Source organism: Mustela nigripes, chromosome 13 (assembly GCF_022355385.1).
Source record: "Mustela nigripes isolate SB6536 chromosome 13, MUSNIG.SB6536, whole genome shotgun sequence".
NCBI lineage: Eukaryota > Metazoa > Chordata > Mammalia > Carnivora > Mustelidae > Mustela > Mustela nigripes.
Genome location: NC_081569.1, coordinates 60,193,317 through 60,209,654, shown reverse-complemented (window position 1 = coordinate 60,209,654; position 16,338 = coordinate 60,193,317). Strand labels below are relative to the sequence as shown.

At 43.7% G+C, this 16,338-nt stretch overlaps 1 protein-coding gene across 3 annotated transcripts in view; it reads right to left on the bottom strand.

Moving 5' to 3' along the window:
* Positions 1-16,338, bottom strand: part of NUSAP1 (nucleolar and spindle associated protein 1) — a 34,746-nt gene that overhangs the window by 13,073 nt on the left and 5,335 nt on the right. Inside the window, exons 2-5 of one of the 3 annotated variants that reach the window (XM_059372558.1) lie at positions 15,410-15,478; positions 8,853-9,026; positions 8,014-8,167; positions 3,435-3,536 (exon numbers count right to left, since the gene is read on the bottom strand). In XM_059372558.1, the coding sequence (XP_059228541.1) occupies positions 3,435-3,536; positions 8,014-8,167; positions 8,853-9,026; positions 15,410-15,478 (499 nt within the window). The remainder of the gene's footprint in view (positions 1-3,434; positions 3,537-8,013; positions 8,168-8,852; positions 9,027-15,409; positions 15,479-16,338) is intronic. The other 2 variants (XM_059372559.1, XM_059372561.1) reach the window with 2 other exon arrangements.

Below are 16,338 nucleotides of genomic sequence, written 5' to 3'. Positions count from 1 at the left end.
ACACAATAGATAACAAGCAATTACACTTTTAGATATGGAATCGATATGGAATCCCTTAAACTTATTACTGAAAAAAATTTAGGGGTGCCTAATTGGCTCAGTCAAGAGAGCAGTTGACTCTTGATCTTGGGATTGTGCATTCAAGCCCCAATTTGGAGGTAGAGATTACTTTAAAAATTTTAAGAAACATAATTACAAGGTGGAGATTGTACAAAGTACTTTATAGACATTCATTTGCAGAGATTTACTGACTACCTGCCATGTGCTAGGTGCTATGCTAGGTCATCAGAGGTAGAAAACTAGTATCAATCTACATATAAACATATCTTGTTTTATGGCACTTTGAGATACTGGTTTTTTTTTTCTTTCTTTTTACAAATTGAAGGTTTCTCACAACCCTCTCAAGAGCCAGCTTTCTAACCATACTGGCTCACTTCATGTCACTGTATTACCTTTTGGTAATTACTGCAGAATTTTCAACTTTTTCATTATTGTTAAGTATTTGCTCTGGTGATCTGTGATCAGCGATCTTTGATTTTTATTATTGTAATTGTTTGGGGGCACCACAAGCAGTGCACTGATAAGACCACAAACTTAAATGTTGTGTGTTCATCTGCTCCCACGGTGGCCTTGAGGTTTTCAGGTGAAATAGCCTCATTGCTGATACAGAGAAAGGCTGAGTGGCCTGGGTTAGAAGACCAAACCAGCCACAGCGTTCCCTTATACCAAATCCTAATCCAGAGCAAGTCCCTAATGCCCTTCCATTCTGTGAAGGCTAAGGAAGTTGGGGAAACTTCAGAAGAAAGACTGGAAGCTAGCAGAGGTCAGATTGTGAGGTTCATGTCTCTCCCAGGACACAGAAGTACAAAGTAAAGCAGCAAATGCTGATGTAGGAGCTGCAGCATATGAGCCAGGAGAGCTAGAGCAGTAATGGAGGCAGCAGCTGTATAAACACTAGAGTTTCAATGTAGCTGAGACAGCCTTCTATTTCCAGATGACCTCTAGAACTTTCACAGCTACAGAGAAGTCAATGTCTGGCTTCAAAGGACAGGCTGACTCTTGAGAGGGGCTAATGCAGCTGGTGACTTGAAGTTGAAGCCAATGCTCATTTACCGTCTGACAATCCTAGTGCCCTTAAGAATTATATAATGCACCTACTCTGCCTGTGCTCTAGAAATCAAATAACAAAGCTTAGAATGCACATGTTTACAACATAATTTACTGAATATTTTAAGCCCAATGTTGAGATCTACTGCTCAGAAAACATTACTTTCAAAATATGGCTGCTGGGGCGCCTGGGTGGCTCAGTGGGTTAAGCCGCTGCCTTCGGCTCAGGTCATGATCTCAGGGTCCTGGGATCGAGTCCCGCATCGGGCTCTCTGCTCAGCGGGGACCCTGCTTCCTCCTCTCTCTCTCTCTGCCTGCCTCTCCGACTACTTGTGATTTCTCTCTGTCAAATAAATAAATAAAATCTTTAAAAAAATATATATATATATGGCTGCTCATTGACAATGCACCTGGTGACCCCAGGGCTCAGTGGGAGATGTAGGAAATTAATGTTGTTTTTATGCTAACACAGCATCCGTTCTGCAGCCATGAATCAAGGAGTCATTTAGACTTTCAAGTCCTATTTGAGAAATAGACTTTGTAAGCTATAGCTGCCATGGACAGTAATTCCTTTAATGGGCCTGGGCAAAAGTGAAAACCTGCTGGAAATGGTGTGCCGTTCTAGATGCCATTAAGAATATTTGTGATTCGGGGCACCTGGGTGGCTCAGTGGGTTAAGGCCTCTGCCTTCGGCTCAGGTCATGATCCCAGGGTCCTGGAATCAAGCCCCGCATCGGGCTGTCTGCTCCGCGGAGAGCCTGCTTCCTCCTCTCTCTCTCTCTCTGCCTGCCTCTCTGCCTACTTGTGATCTCTGTCTGTCAAATAAATAAATAAAATCTTTAAGAAAAAAAAAAGAATATTTGTGATTCATGTCAAGAAATCAAGGGGCGTCTAGGTGGCTCAGTCAATTAAGCCTCTGCCTTCGGCTTGGGTCGTGATCTCAGATCCTGGGATGGAGCCCCACATTGGGCTCTCTGCTCAGCAGGGAGTCTGCTTCCCCCTCTCTCTCTCTGCCTACTTGTGATCTCTGCCTGTCAAATAAATAAATAAAATCTTAAAAAAAAAAAAAAAAGAGAGAAAAGGAAAGAAAGAAACCAAAATATCAGCACAAATAGAAGTTTGGAAGGAGCTGGGCGCCTGGGTGGCTCAGTGGGTTAAGCCGCTGCCTTCAGTTCGGGTCATGATCTCAGGGACCTGGGATCAAGTCCTGCATCGGGCTCTCTGCTCAGCAGGGAGCCTGCTTCTCTCTCTCTCTCTCTGCCTGCCTCTCTGTCTACTGTGATCTCTCTCTGTCAAATAAATAAATAAAATCTTTAAAAAGAAGAAGTTTGGAAGGAGCTGATTCTAGCCCTCAAGGATGACTTTGAGGAGCTCAAGACTTCAGTGGAGGAAGTAACTACAGATGTGGTGGGAAGAGCGAGAGAATTAGAATGAGAAGTGGAGCCTAAAGATGTGACTGACTTGGTGCCATCTCATGATACAATTCATGGATGAGGAGTTGCCTCTTACAGATGGGCAAAGACAGTGGTTTCTTGCGATGGAATCTATTCCTGGTGAAGACACTGTGAAGACTGTTGAAATGACAACAAAAGGTTTGGAATAATCTAGAATATTTAGAATAAACTCAGTTGATAAAGCGGCAGCAGGGTTTGAGAAGATGGACTCCAGTTTTGGATGAAGTTCTACTGGGAGTAAAATGTTATCAACAGTACTGCACTCTATAGAGAAATCATTTGTTAAAGGAAGTCAGTGGTTGGGGCAAACTTCACTGTGGCCTTGTTCTTAGAAACTGCTGTAGCCACCCCGACCTTCAGCAACCACTATCCATCTCCCTCATTCAGAGCCATTCACACTGAGGCAAGACCCTTGGTCAGCAAAAAGATGACCACTTTGCTGCAAGTTCACATGATGGCTAGCATTCTTTAGCAATGAATTATTTAATTAAACATTTGCACTGTTCTTTGAGACGTAACACTTATCACACACTTAACAAACTATAGTACAGCATCTACAGAACTTTTCCATCCCAAGGACACAAACCCGTTGGATTCACTTTATTGCAGTGATGGCTTTAGGTGGGGATCTGGAACTGGAGGGCCACTTCATCGACCTGACAAAATAGGTAGTATATGCACTCCCACTGGAAAGTGAGGCAGTGGGCTTACCGAGGCTAAGAGGCCCCTGGTCTCAGAGCTAGAAAACGAGAGAAGATGGAATGCACGCCCAATTCCAGCATTCAGGCCTTCAGCTGTTCCTGCACACTGTGTATTCGGTGTTATCCCAAAGGTGCCAACTATTACTTTATTTCTGTGTGTGGTAAAACTTACTTGGAGTTGTGCTTATAGTTCTTTTGCTTTTTCCAGGTTTGGAAAACCCATCTGTGTAGACAGACTTCTTTCCTTCTGAAGGTACCTTCGAATCTTCATTACCTAAATCGAAAGAAACAGAACTAATCAAAGATTTTGAAACAAGTTCTTCCTATTAAGAAATGTCTAGAAGCTGAGGGCATCTGGCTGGCTCAGTCAGAGTGTAGGAGTCTTGATCTCAGGGTTGTAATTTCAACTCCCATGCTGGGTGTAGAGATCACTAAAATAAATAAAGCTTAAAAGAAAAAAAAAAAGGTCTCGGGATGCCTGGGTGGCTCAGTGGGTTAAAGCCTCTGCTATTGGCTCGGGTCATGGTCCGAGGGTCCTGGGACCGAGCCCCACATGGGGCTCTCTGCTCAGCAGGGAGCCTGCTTCCTCCTCTCTGCCTGCCTCTCTGCCTACTTGTGATCTCTGTCAAAAGGAAAAAAAAAAAGGTCTAGAAGTTAACATGGCACTTTCATGTGATGGGGTATGCTAAGATGGTGGGGAAAATGAGCACAAAGAAGTAGTTGTAGCATCACTATAATTTTAGCTCATACACTTCAAGTAGGAAGAAATTTTATGCTTCCTTGTATAGAAGTTATGTAAATAGATCAGAAATTTAATGGGCGTCGGGGTGGCTCAGTGGGTTAAGCATCTGCATTCAACTCTAGTTATGATCCCAGGGTCCTAGGATTGAGGCTTGTTTGGCCTCCCTGCTCAGTGCTGAGTCTGCTTCTCCCTCTGCTCATGCTCTCTCTCAAATAATTAATTAATTAATTAATAATTTAAGAAAACTTTTTCAAAACTTTTGCTATGAACAGATTATTGTAACTCGAACAGTAAAAATCCCACAATCCTGGGATGGCTGGCTGGTTCAGTTGGTAGAGCGTGTGACTCTTGATCTTAGGGTTGTAAGTTCAATCACCAAATTAGACAAATAGGCATAGAGATTTCTTAAAAATCAAATCTTAAAAACACCCACACACATCCACACACAATCCCACCAGCCTAAGAAACATCCTTACCCATGAGCATTTCGGCCTATTTCCTTAGGTCCTCCTCTTCCCTACTAGTTTTTATTCTTTAAATCCTGTTGAAATCAGGGTGTATGTATTGGCCATTTTCCCTTCACTTATAACCACATTCTGTTATCTTTTCCAACTTGAAGCAATCTACTTAAAAATATCCAAATGGATTTTCAATAACTACTACGTATAATCACGTCCCTCAGACAGGAGGTTTCCCAGTGCATCCATAAGACATCAAAGAGTGCCGGGGTAGGGCAGGAGGGCCTGCAGAGGCTTTTGCTTGGAGCTGGCCTCTAAAACCAGAAAGGTAATGTTCCATGCATAACAGGATATTTATGGAGTCAGAGTCACTCCTTGCCAGATGGGGAAAAAAATGGGAAAAAAAAAAGGCACTTCACAAAGGGGCAACTTCTTAAGGTCTTCACAAGCCACCACCTGTGCCTTCTGGGAGCAGTGACTGAGGATTACTCTGTGGGATCCTGCTGCACGTCCAGCATCTAAATCTAACCCTCAGCATTTACTAGACAAACCAAGGCCAAGGACCCAACAAAACTGGCTTGTATTAAAAAATGTAAACATCCAAAATTTTAAAAAATCCTCAAAGATTTGAAGATGTTCCAGATTAAAGTAGACTAAAGAGATACGACACTGAATTCCCAGAACCAAGATTTTCCTTTGCTTTAATGGGCATGACTAGAATAACTCATGAAACCTAAATGACATCATCTCTAGAACAGAGTAGCAATTCTTGCACTTCTAGTCTCAGGATCATGTTAGACTTTTAGAGATTATGAAGGACTCCCCCTATTTTTGTTTACATTCTATCAGTATGTGCCAGTAGATATTACAGTTAAAACATTAAAAAATTTGATACACTAAAAATGTACTTGTTATAGGTTAACAAAAACATTTATGAAAAATGGCTAATGGGGCGCCTGGGTGGCTCAGTGGGTTAAGCCTCTGCCTTTGGCTCAGGTCATGGTCCCAGGGTCCTGGGATCGAGCCCCACATCAGGCTCTCTGCTCAGCAGGGAGCCTGCTTCCTCCTCTCTCTCTCTCTCTCTGCCTACTTGTGATCTCTGTCTGTCAAATAAATAAATAATCTTTAAAAAAAAGAAAAATGGCTAAAATTTCTAAGATAAAAATAGTGAGAAGATGGTATATTTTCACCATTTACCAAATGTCTGACTTAAAGACAGCTGGATTCTCTTATCTGCTTTTGCATACACTTTATTATGATGTATTTTTTTGTTTGAAGTACATGAAAACAAATCTTGCCACAAACAGGTGTTTGAAAGGGGAGAGTATTGTAATATTAAGCCTTTTCAGAGAACAGTGAATAGTCTTTTCTGATACAATGCTAAGTACCACTTGACAAACAGTAGTTTCTCCCCCCAACCCAAAGATTTTATTTATTTATTTGACAGAGAGAGATCATAAGCAGGTAGAGAGCAGGACCCCAGGATCATGACCTGAGCTGAAGGCAGAATCTCAACCCACTGAGCTACCCAGGCGCCCAAAACAGTAGTTTCTTAAAGGTTAGTTGCATACGTGGAATATGAACCCCTTCCAATGGGCTTTTTGTCCTCCATACACTTGTACAAGAAAATCCTGTGTTTGTTTTATTTTAAGCTCTAAGCCCAACGTGGGGCTTGAACTCACAATCCTGAGGATCAAGAGCTGCATGTTCTACCAACTTAGCCAGCCAGGCAGGTGCCCCTAAAGCCTAAAGGAACACTTTTCTGCATCTGACTCTCAGGGAACAAAATGTAGACAATACCTATATGGATGCATATGTGTATAGAAATATAAATAGAGAAGGACCAAAGGAAATGCTGCAAAATGTTAACATTTTGGAGATCAAGAACATAGCAACACTTGGTACTGTTCTGAAATTATGTCAAAATAAAAAGTAAAAAAAAAAAAAAAAAAGCTCTTACCAGAAACTGTGATCCTATTTTTGTTCTCCCTATAGCATGTGTTTCATTAGGGGAACTTAATGTGTTCCCCCGTTTCTCCATGCTCTTGAAACCAGGTCCTGAAGCTAAGTTTCCCTGACAAAACAATGGGTTGGATGCTGGTAATTCCACCCCTACTTCTGACTCTTGGTCACATTTATTTATATCTTGCTCTACATCATGATTTTAAACTGGGCTTAGGAGGCATATGCATCTTTTTTTTTTTTTTTTTTTTTTTTTTTTTTTTAAAGATTTTATTTATTTACTTGAGAGAGAGACAGTGAGAGAGAGCATGAACGAGGAGAAGGTCAGAGAGAGAAGCAGACTCCCCATGGAGCTGGGAGTCCGATGCGGGACTCGATCCCGGGACTCCAGGATCATGACCTGAGCCGAAGGCAGTCGTCCAACCAACTGAGCCACCCAGGCGTCCCGGCATATGCATCTTAATTCCCCAGGATGTTGATTAAAAAATTGCAGGCTTGGGGAGCCTGGGTGGCTCAGTGGGTTAGGCTCAGCCTCTGCCTTCAGCTCAGGTCATGATCCCAGGATTCTGGGATCGAGTCCCGCATCGGGCTCTCTGCTCAGCAGGGAGCCTGCTTCTCCCTCTCTCTCTCTGCCTGCCTCTGTGCCTATTGTGATCTCTGTCAAATAAATAAATAAATAAATAAAATCTTAAAAAAAAAAAAAAAAAAAAACAATTGCAGGCTCCCAGTCTCAGTCAGAATCAGCAGCTCTACCTCCAGGAACTGTCGACATTTAGTAAGACAGTCCAAATTCTGGGGAAGGAAGAATGGGTCAGAATTAAAAATTCTGCACATCACTGCATGGAGGCCATGGGAGTGGGTCGCTTTCTCTCTCCCCCTCCATCAGGCCCTGCCTGGGGGCGCAGACAGGGCTGCTGGGGGGAAGCAAACATGAGACACCGCGCAGTGGGCAGGTTTCCTGGGCAAGAAACTCATGAAACCCCCAGTCCTGTTGGGTCTGGGGGATCTCAAGGTTTCTGGTCTCCTTGAAACAAACTTTTAGTTGACACAGTTTGGGGAAGAGATTTTTAGAAGGTTAAAAACTAAGGAAAGTATACATTTACCAAAATAAAAGCACCCTCCCACCCCACCCACTAAAGGGATATTCTGCAGCTCCCCTTCAGGAGTCATGGGGGAGCAGGCACGCACGCCTCTCTGTGCACTGGTGTCTGGAGCAGGCCTGAAGGAGCTGGTGGGGAGGAGGAGAACCCACATTTTATCTGCATAGATAGCAACTTGCCTAAACTTTCCAGCTACCACTATTACCCTGGTTTTTCCACAACAGTACTGAAGAGGACCTGATGGTCAACTGTATTTAGTTTTCACTTCGGCTGTCACTGTAGAACACTTAGTTTTACAGCATGGTGTTCTGGTTTGAATTGTGTTCTTCAGAACGGTATATACAAGTCTTAACCTTTAGCGACCCCGACAGGACCTGAGGACAAAGCATCTGGTTTGAGGTACTTTGTTAGGGCAGTCCTAGGAAATGAATGCACAGGGATACCCCTGGAATCCCAGGCTTTCGTTTTGGTTTTCCTTATTTGGCATACCATTTCTTCTTTTTCCCGAGGAAACGGCATTCTCCTCTCCTTGGCTCTCATCTGGTGGTGAAGACACTTCTGCAACTGTTCTGAGATCCTGGTGTTCCTGCTTCTCTTGATTCTGGAATTCAGTGTGATCACTTACTTTTATCTCTGAATGATCCTGCCACAAATATTAGAAGGGAAGAAAGGATTTACATGATGAAAAGTCACCATTGCCTTCCAAAGATCGGCACCCACATTGGAAAGGGGCTAAAGGAAGAAAAGTAGGAGAGAATTAGATTTCTGAGTGGCAGAGCTGGGAAGAGGACCTACTAGGGCCTACTGAAAAGCTTAAATAGCTCTTCTAGGGGGTAAATGGATAGTCTAATGGCTGGGGGACTATATGGGGCTAGAAAATAAAAATTAGGACTATATCCTATAAAGTTACATTTGAATGAGAGGATAAAAAGTAAAATCAGTGTCTTCTCCAAGTAACTGAGGGAAGGCTCTGGCTAATCCCAGGACCATTCTGCTAAATGACCAACAGAAGAGTGATCCCTAGGTCTGAGGCCAGTTGGGAAAAAAAAAAAATCCTACTAATGTTGGTTTCTCTTTCCTTCTTACCAGCCCTCACTTAGGGGAGTACTTCCCTCACTTTCCTATTTCCTTAACCCATACTGAATTTGTGCTTACTCCTCAGTGAGTACTTCCCACGTGCTGGCACCCAGGGTGTGACGACCGTCTAGACTTGGGTCTGTGCTTTCACGGAGCTCACAGCACAGAGTTTACAACCGTTTGGTATAATAAGGACATTCAAATTCAATTTTGGCACAGGTGGTGGTCAGAATTTGCACATGTCCATTCACCTGGGTGTCAGGGTTCCTGAGGACTGTCCTGCACCTTCTCCTGGTTTTGGTGCCATGACCACGCGGCTCCCTCTCAGTTTGTTCCTGGCCATGGCTCTGAAGCTCAGCCTCCTCACAGGATGATGCAGAGGTCTGACTTCCATCGTGGAAAGAAAGACATTCATCTGTCACGTCCTATTTTTAGAGTTACAGTGTTCAGGAAGAATCAGAATTTAAACTGAATAGAAAACATTTTCAAAAGGTAATTTTAAAATACTCTTGTATTAAAGTATAGGCCAGGACATGAATTTGAGAGCCTTTGGAAAGAAACAATCAGGGATGCCTGGGTGGCTCAGTAGGTTAGGTGTCTGCCTTTGGCTGAGGTCATGATCCCAGGGTCCTGAGATCGAGTCCTGTGTTGGGCCTGCTTCTCCTTCTTCCTGCTGCTCTCCCCGCTTGTGCTTTCTCTCTGACAAATAAAGTTTTTTTTTTTAAAGATTTTTTATTTATTTGTCAGAGAGAGAGCGAGAGCGAGCACAGGCAGACAGAGTGGCAGGCAGAGTCAGAGGGAGAAGCAGGCTCCCTGCGGAGCCCGATGTGGGACTCGATCCCAGGACGCTGGGATCATGACCTGAGCCGAAGGCAGCTGCTTAACCAACTGAGCCACCCAGGCGTCCCAAAAGTTTTTTTTTTAAGAATTTATTTATCTGACAGAGAGAGACGCAGTGAGAGAGGGAACACAAGCAGGGGGAATGGGAGAGGGAGAAGTAGGCTGCCTGCTGAGCAGGGAGCCCAATGCAGGACTCGATCTCAGGATCCTGGGATCATGACCCGAGTCAAAGGCAAATGCTTAACGACTGAGCCACCCAGGTGCCCCCAAAAATAAAATCTTAAAAAGAAAAAACGATCAAACTTAATAACCCCAGCTTAAAAACTAGGCTAGGAAAGAATTCAAAGTTTTCTTAACGTGAGTAAGTAAGCAAATTAGCATTAATTTTCTTTTGAATATACACAAAGCAGAGTACTAGGCAGTATGTTCCAATAATTACAGCTAATATCACAACTTCATTGGCATATTTATACGCGTTATCTTACTTATTCCTCAAAGCCTATATAATATGCACTAACATTATCCCCAGTTCACAGAGAGGCAAGTTGAGGCTTAGAGAGTCTAAAGTAACTTGTCCAAGGCCAGAATAAGAGAGGAAGGTAAGAGTGACACCAGTACTAACAGAAACTAAAAGAGCTCCATTATTAGAACAGAGTGGTACAAGGCTCAGATTATCCCCAATAGACTTGCTTATGTAAGAACACATTGTTTGATAATAGTTGCACTTTATAATAATGGGGGGAAGACTAGATTCATGATTCAACGCATGATGCAGAGAAAATTAACTCTGCTTATCTTTTTGGTAGGAGGAGGGAAATGAAACTTGATTGTTCTTTCACACACAAATGCAATCTTGATGGGTCAAAGGTTTTTGTTTTTTTTTTAAGATTTTATTTATTCACTTCAGATACAGAAAGATCATGAGCAGGAGGAGAGGCAGAGGCAGAGGGAGAAGCAGGCTCCTTGCTAAGCAGGGAGCCCAATGTGGGGCTTGATCCCAGGAACCAGAGATCATGACTTGGGCCAAAGGCAGATGCTTAACCAAGTGACTGAGCCACCTTGACACCCCTGGGTAAAAGAATTAAATGTAAAAATGAAACTATGGGGGCACCTGGGTGGCTCAGTGGGTTAAGCCTCTGCCTTCGGCTCAGGTCATGATCTCAGAGTCCTGGGATCGAGCCCCGCATTGGGCTCTCTGCTCAGTGGGGAGCCTGCTTCCTCCTCTCTCTCTCTGCCTGCCTCTCTGCCTGCTTGTGATCTCTGTCAAATAAATAAATAAAATATTAAAAAAAAAATGAAACTATGGAAGCACTAGGGAAAAAAGTAAGTGAGTAATGATCATGAGTATGAGGAAGGCCTGTCTTCAGCACATTCTCTTACCTACACAGTATAAAGGAGAGGTTTGAATTGCTTCTGGTGTTTTTGTTTTTACACTAAATTCTAATCAGGAGCTGATCTGAAATACACCTGTGGCTCAAAAAAAATAAAGACGTACTGAAGAGATTCTAATGGAAAGCAGTTGCTTCTCCACCCCAGCCCTCCCATTTCTAGGGCTTCCTTTGCTTTAGGTGGTCACTTACAGATCACATGGGTTTTGCTGGGGTTGGGGGGTGCCTATGCATTTGTGGCTGCAGCAGCTGTTTTCAGTGCCTATCTTGGGCTACAGTTTAGCTCACTGGTCCCACGCTCCTCTCCCATCTTCCTCCCAAGAGCAATGTACCCCGTCACTCTATTACTTTTGCTCCCTAAGGGACTCTGAAACCTTTACATCTTGTCCCACACCTACACAAAGCCTCCTGTAAAATCTAAGTACAGAATCCTTATACTTTCCTTCACCTCTTGTCCTCCTTTTTTGCTCAATGTCATCTATTCTCTAACTTGTTAACATTTATAGCTTGTTATATAACCTTAATTGAATCATCTGTGCCGTGTCTGTGTAGTTTGATTCTAGCTGATAAATCATTTAGTTCTTGAAAGGCTTTTTCTTAGAGCTTTTTGTTTGTTTTCTGGGTCATCTGGGTCTCCTTTAGGGTCCTCTTTTTATTTATCTTCAGCTCTCTCCCACTGCAGGCTTCCCCTCAAATGTCTGGTGACTGTTGGCTGTCTATCCTATTTCAAAAAAACAAGGCAGACTTCATCAGAGGCTTGAATGTGTGGCAGGGCCTTATCTGGCAGGACCTGATCCACTAGGGTCCTTACTTGAGGAGGAGGCTGTTATGCAAGGGAGCCACTGAATGCCAGAAGACAGAAGCCGGAGCTTGATGCCATCAAATTTCCTTGCAGAGAAGCCTTCCAATATTCTACCTGGTCCTCCTGGTGCTCTGCGTGTGGCAGTGGTGGGTAGAGTGCTTTGTATCCTATTTTTACTCCACTGCACCCTGCCTGGACCCCAACCTCTGAGAGCTGACTGAGCCGGCCTGGAGAATGAGGAGTTCTACCTACCACTATGTGTAAAAATCTCCTCAAATGACTCACCCATATATCCTGTAATAAGAGCCACAATATAAAATAAATGTGGAAGTCCAAGAATAATGAGGCTCAGAGAGCAGAACAGCAGATTTTAAACAGAGGCAAAATATTGCAGAAGTGACACAGTTGCAAGAGATGCAAGGTCTAGGATAAAGAATGGCAAGGAGAGGGGCGCCTGGGTGGCTCAGTGGGTTAAGCCGCTGCCTTCGGCTCAGGTCATGATCTCAGGGTCCTGGGATCAAGTCCCACATCGGGCTCTCTGCTCAGAAGGGAGCCTGCTACCCTCTCTCTCTCTCTCTCTCTGCCTGCCTCTCCATCTACTTGTGATTTCTCTCTGTCAAATAAATAAATAAAATCTTTAAAAAAAAAAAAAAAAAAGAAAAAAGAATGGCAAGGAAAGGTACAGGAACTAAGGAACGAGAAGAGCGTGGTACAGCACACCGAGCTGCACCTGTGAGTTCATTGCAAGTGACAGGTGAAAACATCAGTTCAAAGGTGGGGATACAGGAAAGGAGAAAGATGCTATCTGGATCCTGCTTCCCAATTCCCTGGAGAGGCATGGTGAAGAAAAAGAAGCTGCTTCCACTATACTAGCAACACCCTCAGGCTACTCGTACCGTTGGACTACAGGGACACTTTTAAAGTGCTTATTTAGCCCTCCTGCAGGGACTCCCTATTAGAAGAGGGCAGGACAGGTCCAGAACTGTCCTGTTTAGATGTCTGTTAGCACAGTCCTGAACATCGCTAGTTTTAATCCCATGCACCTTAAACACAGGCTAGTCTGGGAGGCGGACAGTGATCAGGGAGGTGTTCATTCCCAATGCACCGTGATGCACCTGTAACAGACTTGCCTAACTCCAAGATTGACGGAGGACCCCTGGTACAGACAAGGCAGTCCTTGGAACACAGCCAGATGAACCCACATACCAAGCTGCTCCAACTCCTACAGTTAAAGCCGACCCGAAATGCAAGAATAAGACTTTGGTAAGGTGTGATGTCCCACTCACTCAGATAGGACCAAAACCTGTGCATTCCCTATGGGAGGATTTGGGGGGGGTCTGGAAGTTTAAACATCTGTCATTGGTAGCATCAGTGATCTCTTTGCTGTGCACTTGGGCTGTGTTGACTCCCCCTGCAGCTTTAGAAAAACCAACTCTTTTTTGTATCAGGTCTTCCCATCTAAGCTCACTATTGAGGGGCACTTGGGTGGCTCAGTTGTTTGAGCGGCCGGCTCTTGAATTCAGCTCAGGTCACAATCTCGGGGCCCTGGGACTGAGTGCTGCTTATTGGGGAATCTGCTTAAGGATTCTCTTTCCGGATCTCTAACTCACCCCCTGCACACGCTTATGTACACGTTTCTCCCTAAAAATAAATAAGCCTTTAAGCTCACTTTTTTTTTTTTTTTAAAGATTTTATTTGAGAGAGAGACAGCATGAGCAAGAGAGCACAAGCCAGGGGTGGGGAGTACAGAAGGAGAGGGAGAAGCAGACTCCCCACTGAAAGGGAAGGCTGATGTGGGGCTCGACTGCAGGACTGTGGGATCATGATCTCAGCTGAAGGCAGACGCTTAACTGGCTGAGCCACCCAGGCGCCCTAAGCTTACTATTTAGATCCAACACTTAGGAGTTCTTTATCTAACTGAATTTGGACTATCATCATGCTTTCGTGAAATTTTTTCAAAATGGAATGGCCCCTGAAATGTTAAATTTGAAATATGATAGATAGGGGATGATTTTACTCTATTAACTACTAATTAAGTATTAATTACTCTATTAACTACCACCCAAACTGAAGTCTTGATTTCCAATGGCACTAATCACCTTTTTTTTTTTTAAATTCATTTGAGAGAGATACAGAGACAGAGAGAGCACAAGCAGGGGGAGAGGCAGAAGCAGGCTCCTGCTGAGCAGTGAAACTGACATGAGGCTTGATCCTAGGACCTGCAGATCATGACCTGAACTGAAGACAGACGTTTAACCATCTGAGCCACCCCGGCGCTCCTTAATCATGTGTTCGTTCTTTTCTTTCTTTCTTTTTTTTTTTTTAGAGATTTATTTATTTGACAAATGGATATCACAATAGGCAGAGAGGCAGGCAGAGAAAGAGAGGAGGAAGCAGGCTCCCTGCTGAGCAGAGAGCCCGACACCGGGCTCAATCCCAGGACCCCGGGATCATGACCTGAGCCCGAAGGCAGAGGCTTTAACCCACTGAGTCACCCAGGCACCTCTTAATCATGTATTCTTTTTTTTTTTTTTTTTTTTTTTATTTATTTGACAGACAGAGATCACAAGTAGGCAGAGAAGCAGGCAGAGAGAGAGGAGGAAGCAGGCTCCCCGCTGAGCAGAGAGCCCGATGCGGGACTCGATCCCAGGACCCTGAGATCATGACCTGAGCCGAAGGCAGCGGCTTAACCCACTGAGCCACCCAGGCGCCCCTAATCATGTATTCTTAATCATTAAGAGAGTTAAATATAAAAAGAGAGATGGAGATTTAGTTGATGTAAAATCTTAAAGCTAGAATTCAAAATTGATCCTCTTTTGTTGTCTATTTTAAGTTAATTAAACCTGGAATCACAAGAATTTTGCTGTACATTTTTAATTTTTACTTATGTTTATTTTTTAAGTAGGCTCCACACTCAGCATGAAGCCCAGTGCAGGGCTTGGAACATGACCCTGGGATGAAGACCTGAGCTGAGATCAAGAGCTGGATGCTCAACTGTCTAGCCATCCAGGCACCCCAAAAGAATTTTGAGTATTAGCAGTTTTAAATGTTTATAACTTGGAATATAAAGATGATAAAGACAGGGGGAGGTAGTAGCTAGATTCTCAATTCATATTTACATTTATCTCCATTTCCAGATAGATAATGAATGCTCTTCAAAGCACAGGGCCTTAAGGCCTTTCTGGATTTTCCTCTCTTTCAAGTTTAGAATCCTCACCCTAATGCAGCATCTGTGGACTAGGTCAGGCCCTGTCAAAACCTGAGGCAGCCATGACAGCCCCCTCCCACCACTCTGGTTTCCGGAGTACCACAAACCACTCTCACAGGCCCTACTTCATTTCGTTTTTGTAACATTCAATTCAGTAGAGCAAGTACTGTCTCCATTGTAAAGAATAGGAAACTAAGAATAAAGGCATTTCAGTTTTCCAAGATCACATAAAAAGAAATGACAGAACTGCTACTTAACGTGGATTTTTTGGGCTTCAAATCCTGTTCCTTCCTTGCTCATACCAAGCTAGCTCTTGTAAGGTTTGGCAACTAGTAATTCATAACCTTTGCATTTTTATGAGAACATCTTATTCAGCAGGTTACTCACTACTAGGCAGGGTTTTTTTTTTTTTTTAAATAGCAAGTAGTTATTATCAAAGGATTTATTATTACTTAAAATGATCTCTTTGGGGATAAATAGCATGTCATCATTGGTTGTGTTTACTGCTATTAATTAAATATGATTGTCTTAGTATTTAATAGGTGGTAAAAAAATATATATATTACTTACCTGATTCTCATTTTCTTTTTTTGCCTCATGTTTAAGGTGGGCTTTCAAGGCTTTTAACAACTTGTCTGCCTGTAGGAGAGTTCAAGACTTTATCAGTAGGGACAAAAAACAAGTAAGCAAAAAAGATAGATTATTAACTTTCCCGTTTTTGAGGATTATTATTCTCCTGTTCTAGTATTCCTCAAATGTCCTCTGGGCAGGCTCCGCAGAAGAATGGGGAAGTTAGACAGGTTAAGAGGCAATGACAACAGATACCCTGGGCTAAGCGCCAACATAAGGATACCCAGGCTGTTGTGCAGGAGACAGCTGGGCTCGGCCAAGGTCTAGACAGCCGGGATAGACTTGAGCAGGTAACTGGACACACCAGTTCTAAGATGAAGACATGATGTTTGCAGCTGCTGAGGTCTGAAGGATAAACGGGGCAGAGGTGGCCACAGGGAAGGGGTACATTGCCTGGGAAGGAAAGAAGGAGGGTAGAGTTTGGGGAACTCAAGTTCAGTGTGGCTGGAGCATGAAGCTGCTCAGGGAAGGGGAGGGAAGACACTGGAGAAAGTGGGCAGGGGCCGATCCTGCCAGACCTTGTAAGCCTGTTAAGCATAGGAGCTTTACCCGCAAAGGGCAGCATTGGAAGAGTCTAGTAATGCCAGATAGTGACCAGTTCTGCATTACTCAGAATGATCACTCCAGCAGGACCACGTGCAGGATGCACTGGATGACAGAAAGGCAGAAGCCAGCAAAACAGCTGAGAAGCCAGGAGAGGAAACCAGGAAGGACTATGGCCTGAGCTAGAGCAGGACTAAGGCAATAGGGACAGATTCAAAACCTTTTTAGGAAGTAAAGTTAGTATGAAGACAGGGGTTGAGGAACAGTGAAACCGTATTACACCCAGCTCCTGGCTTGGGCAGCTGATGTAACATGGTGGGGATCTC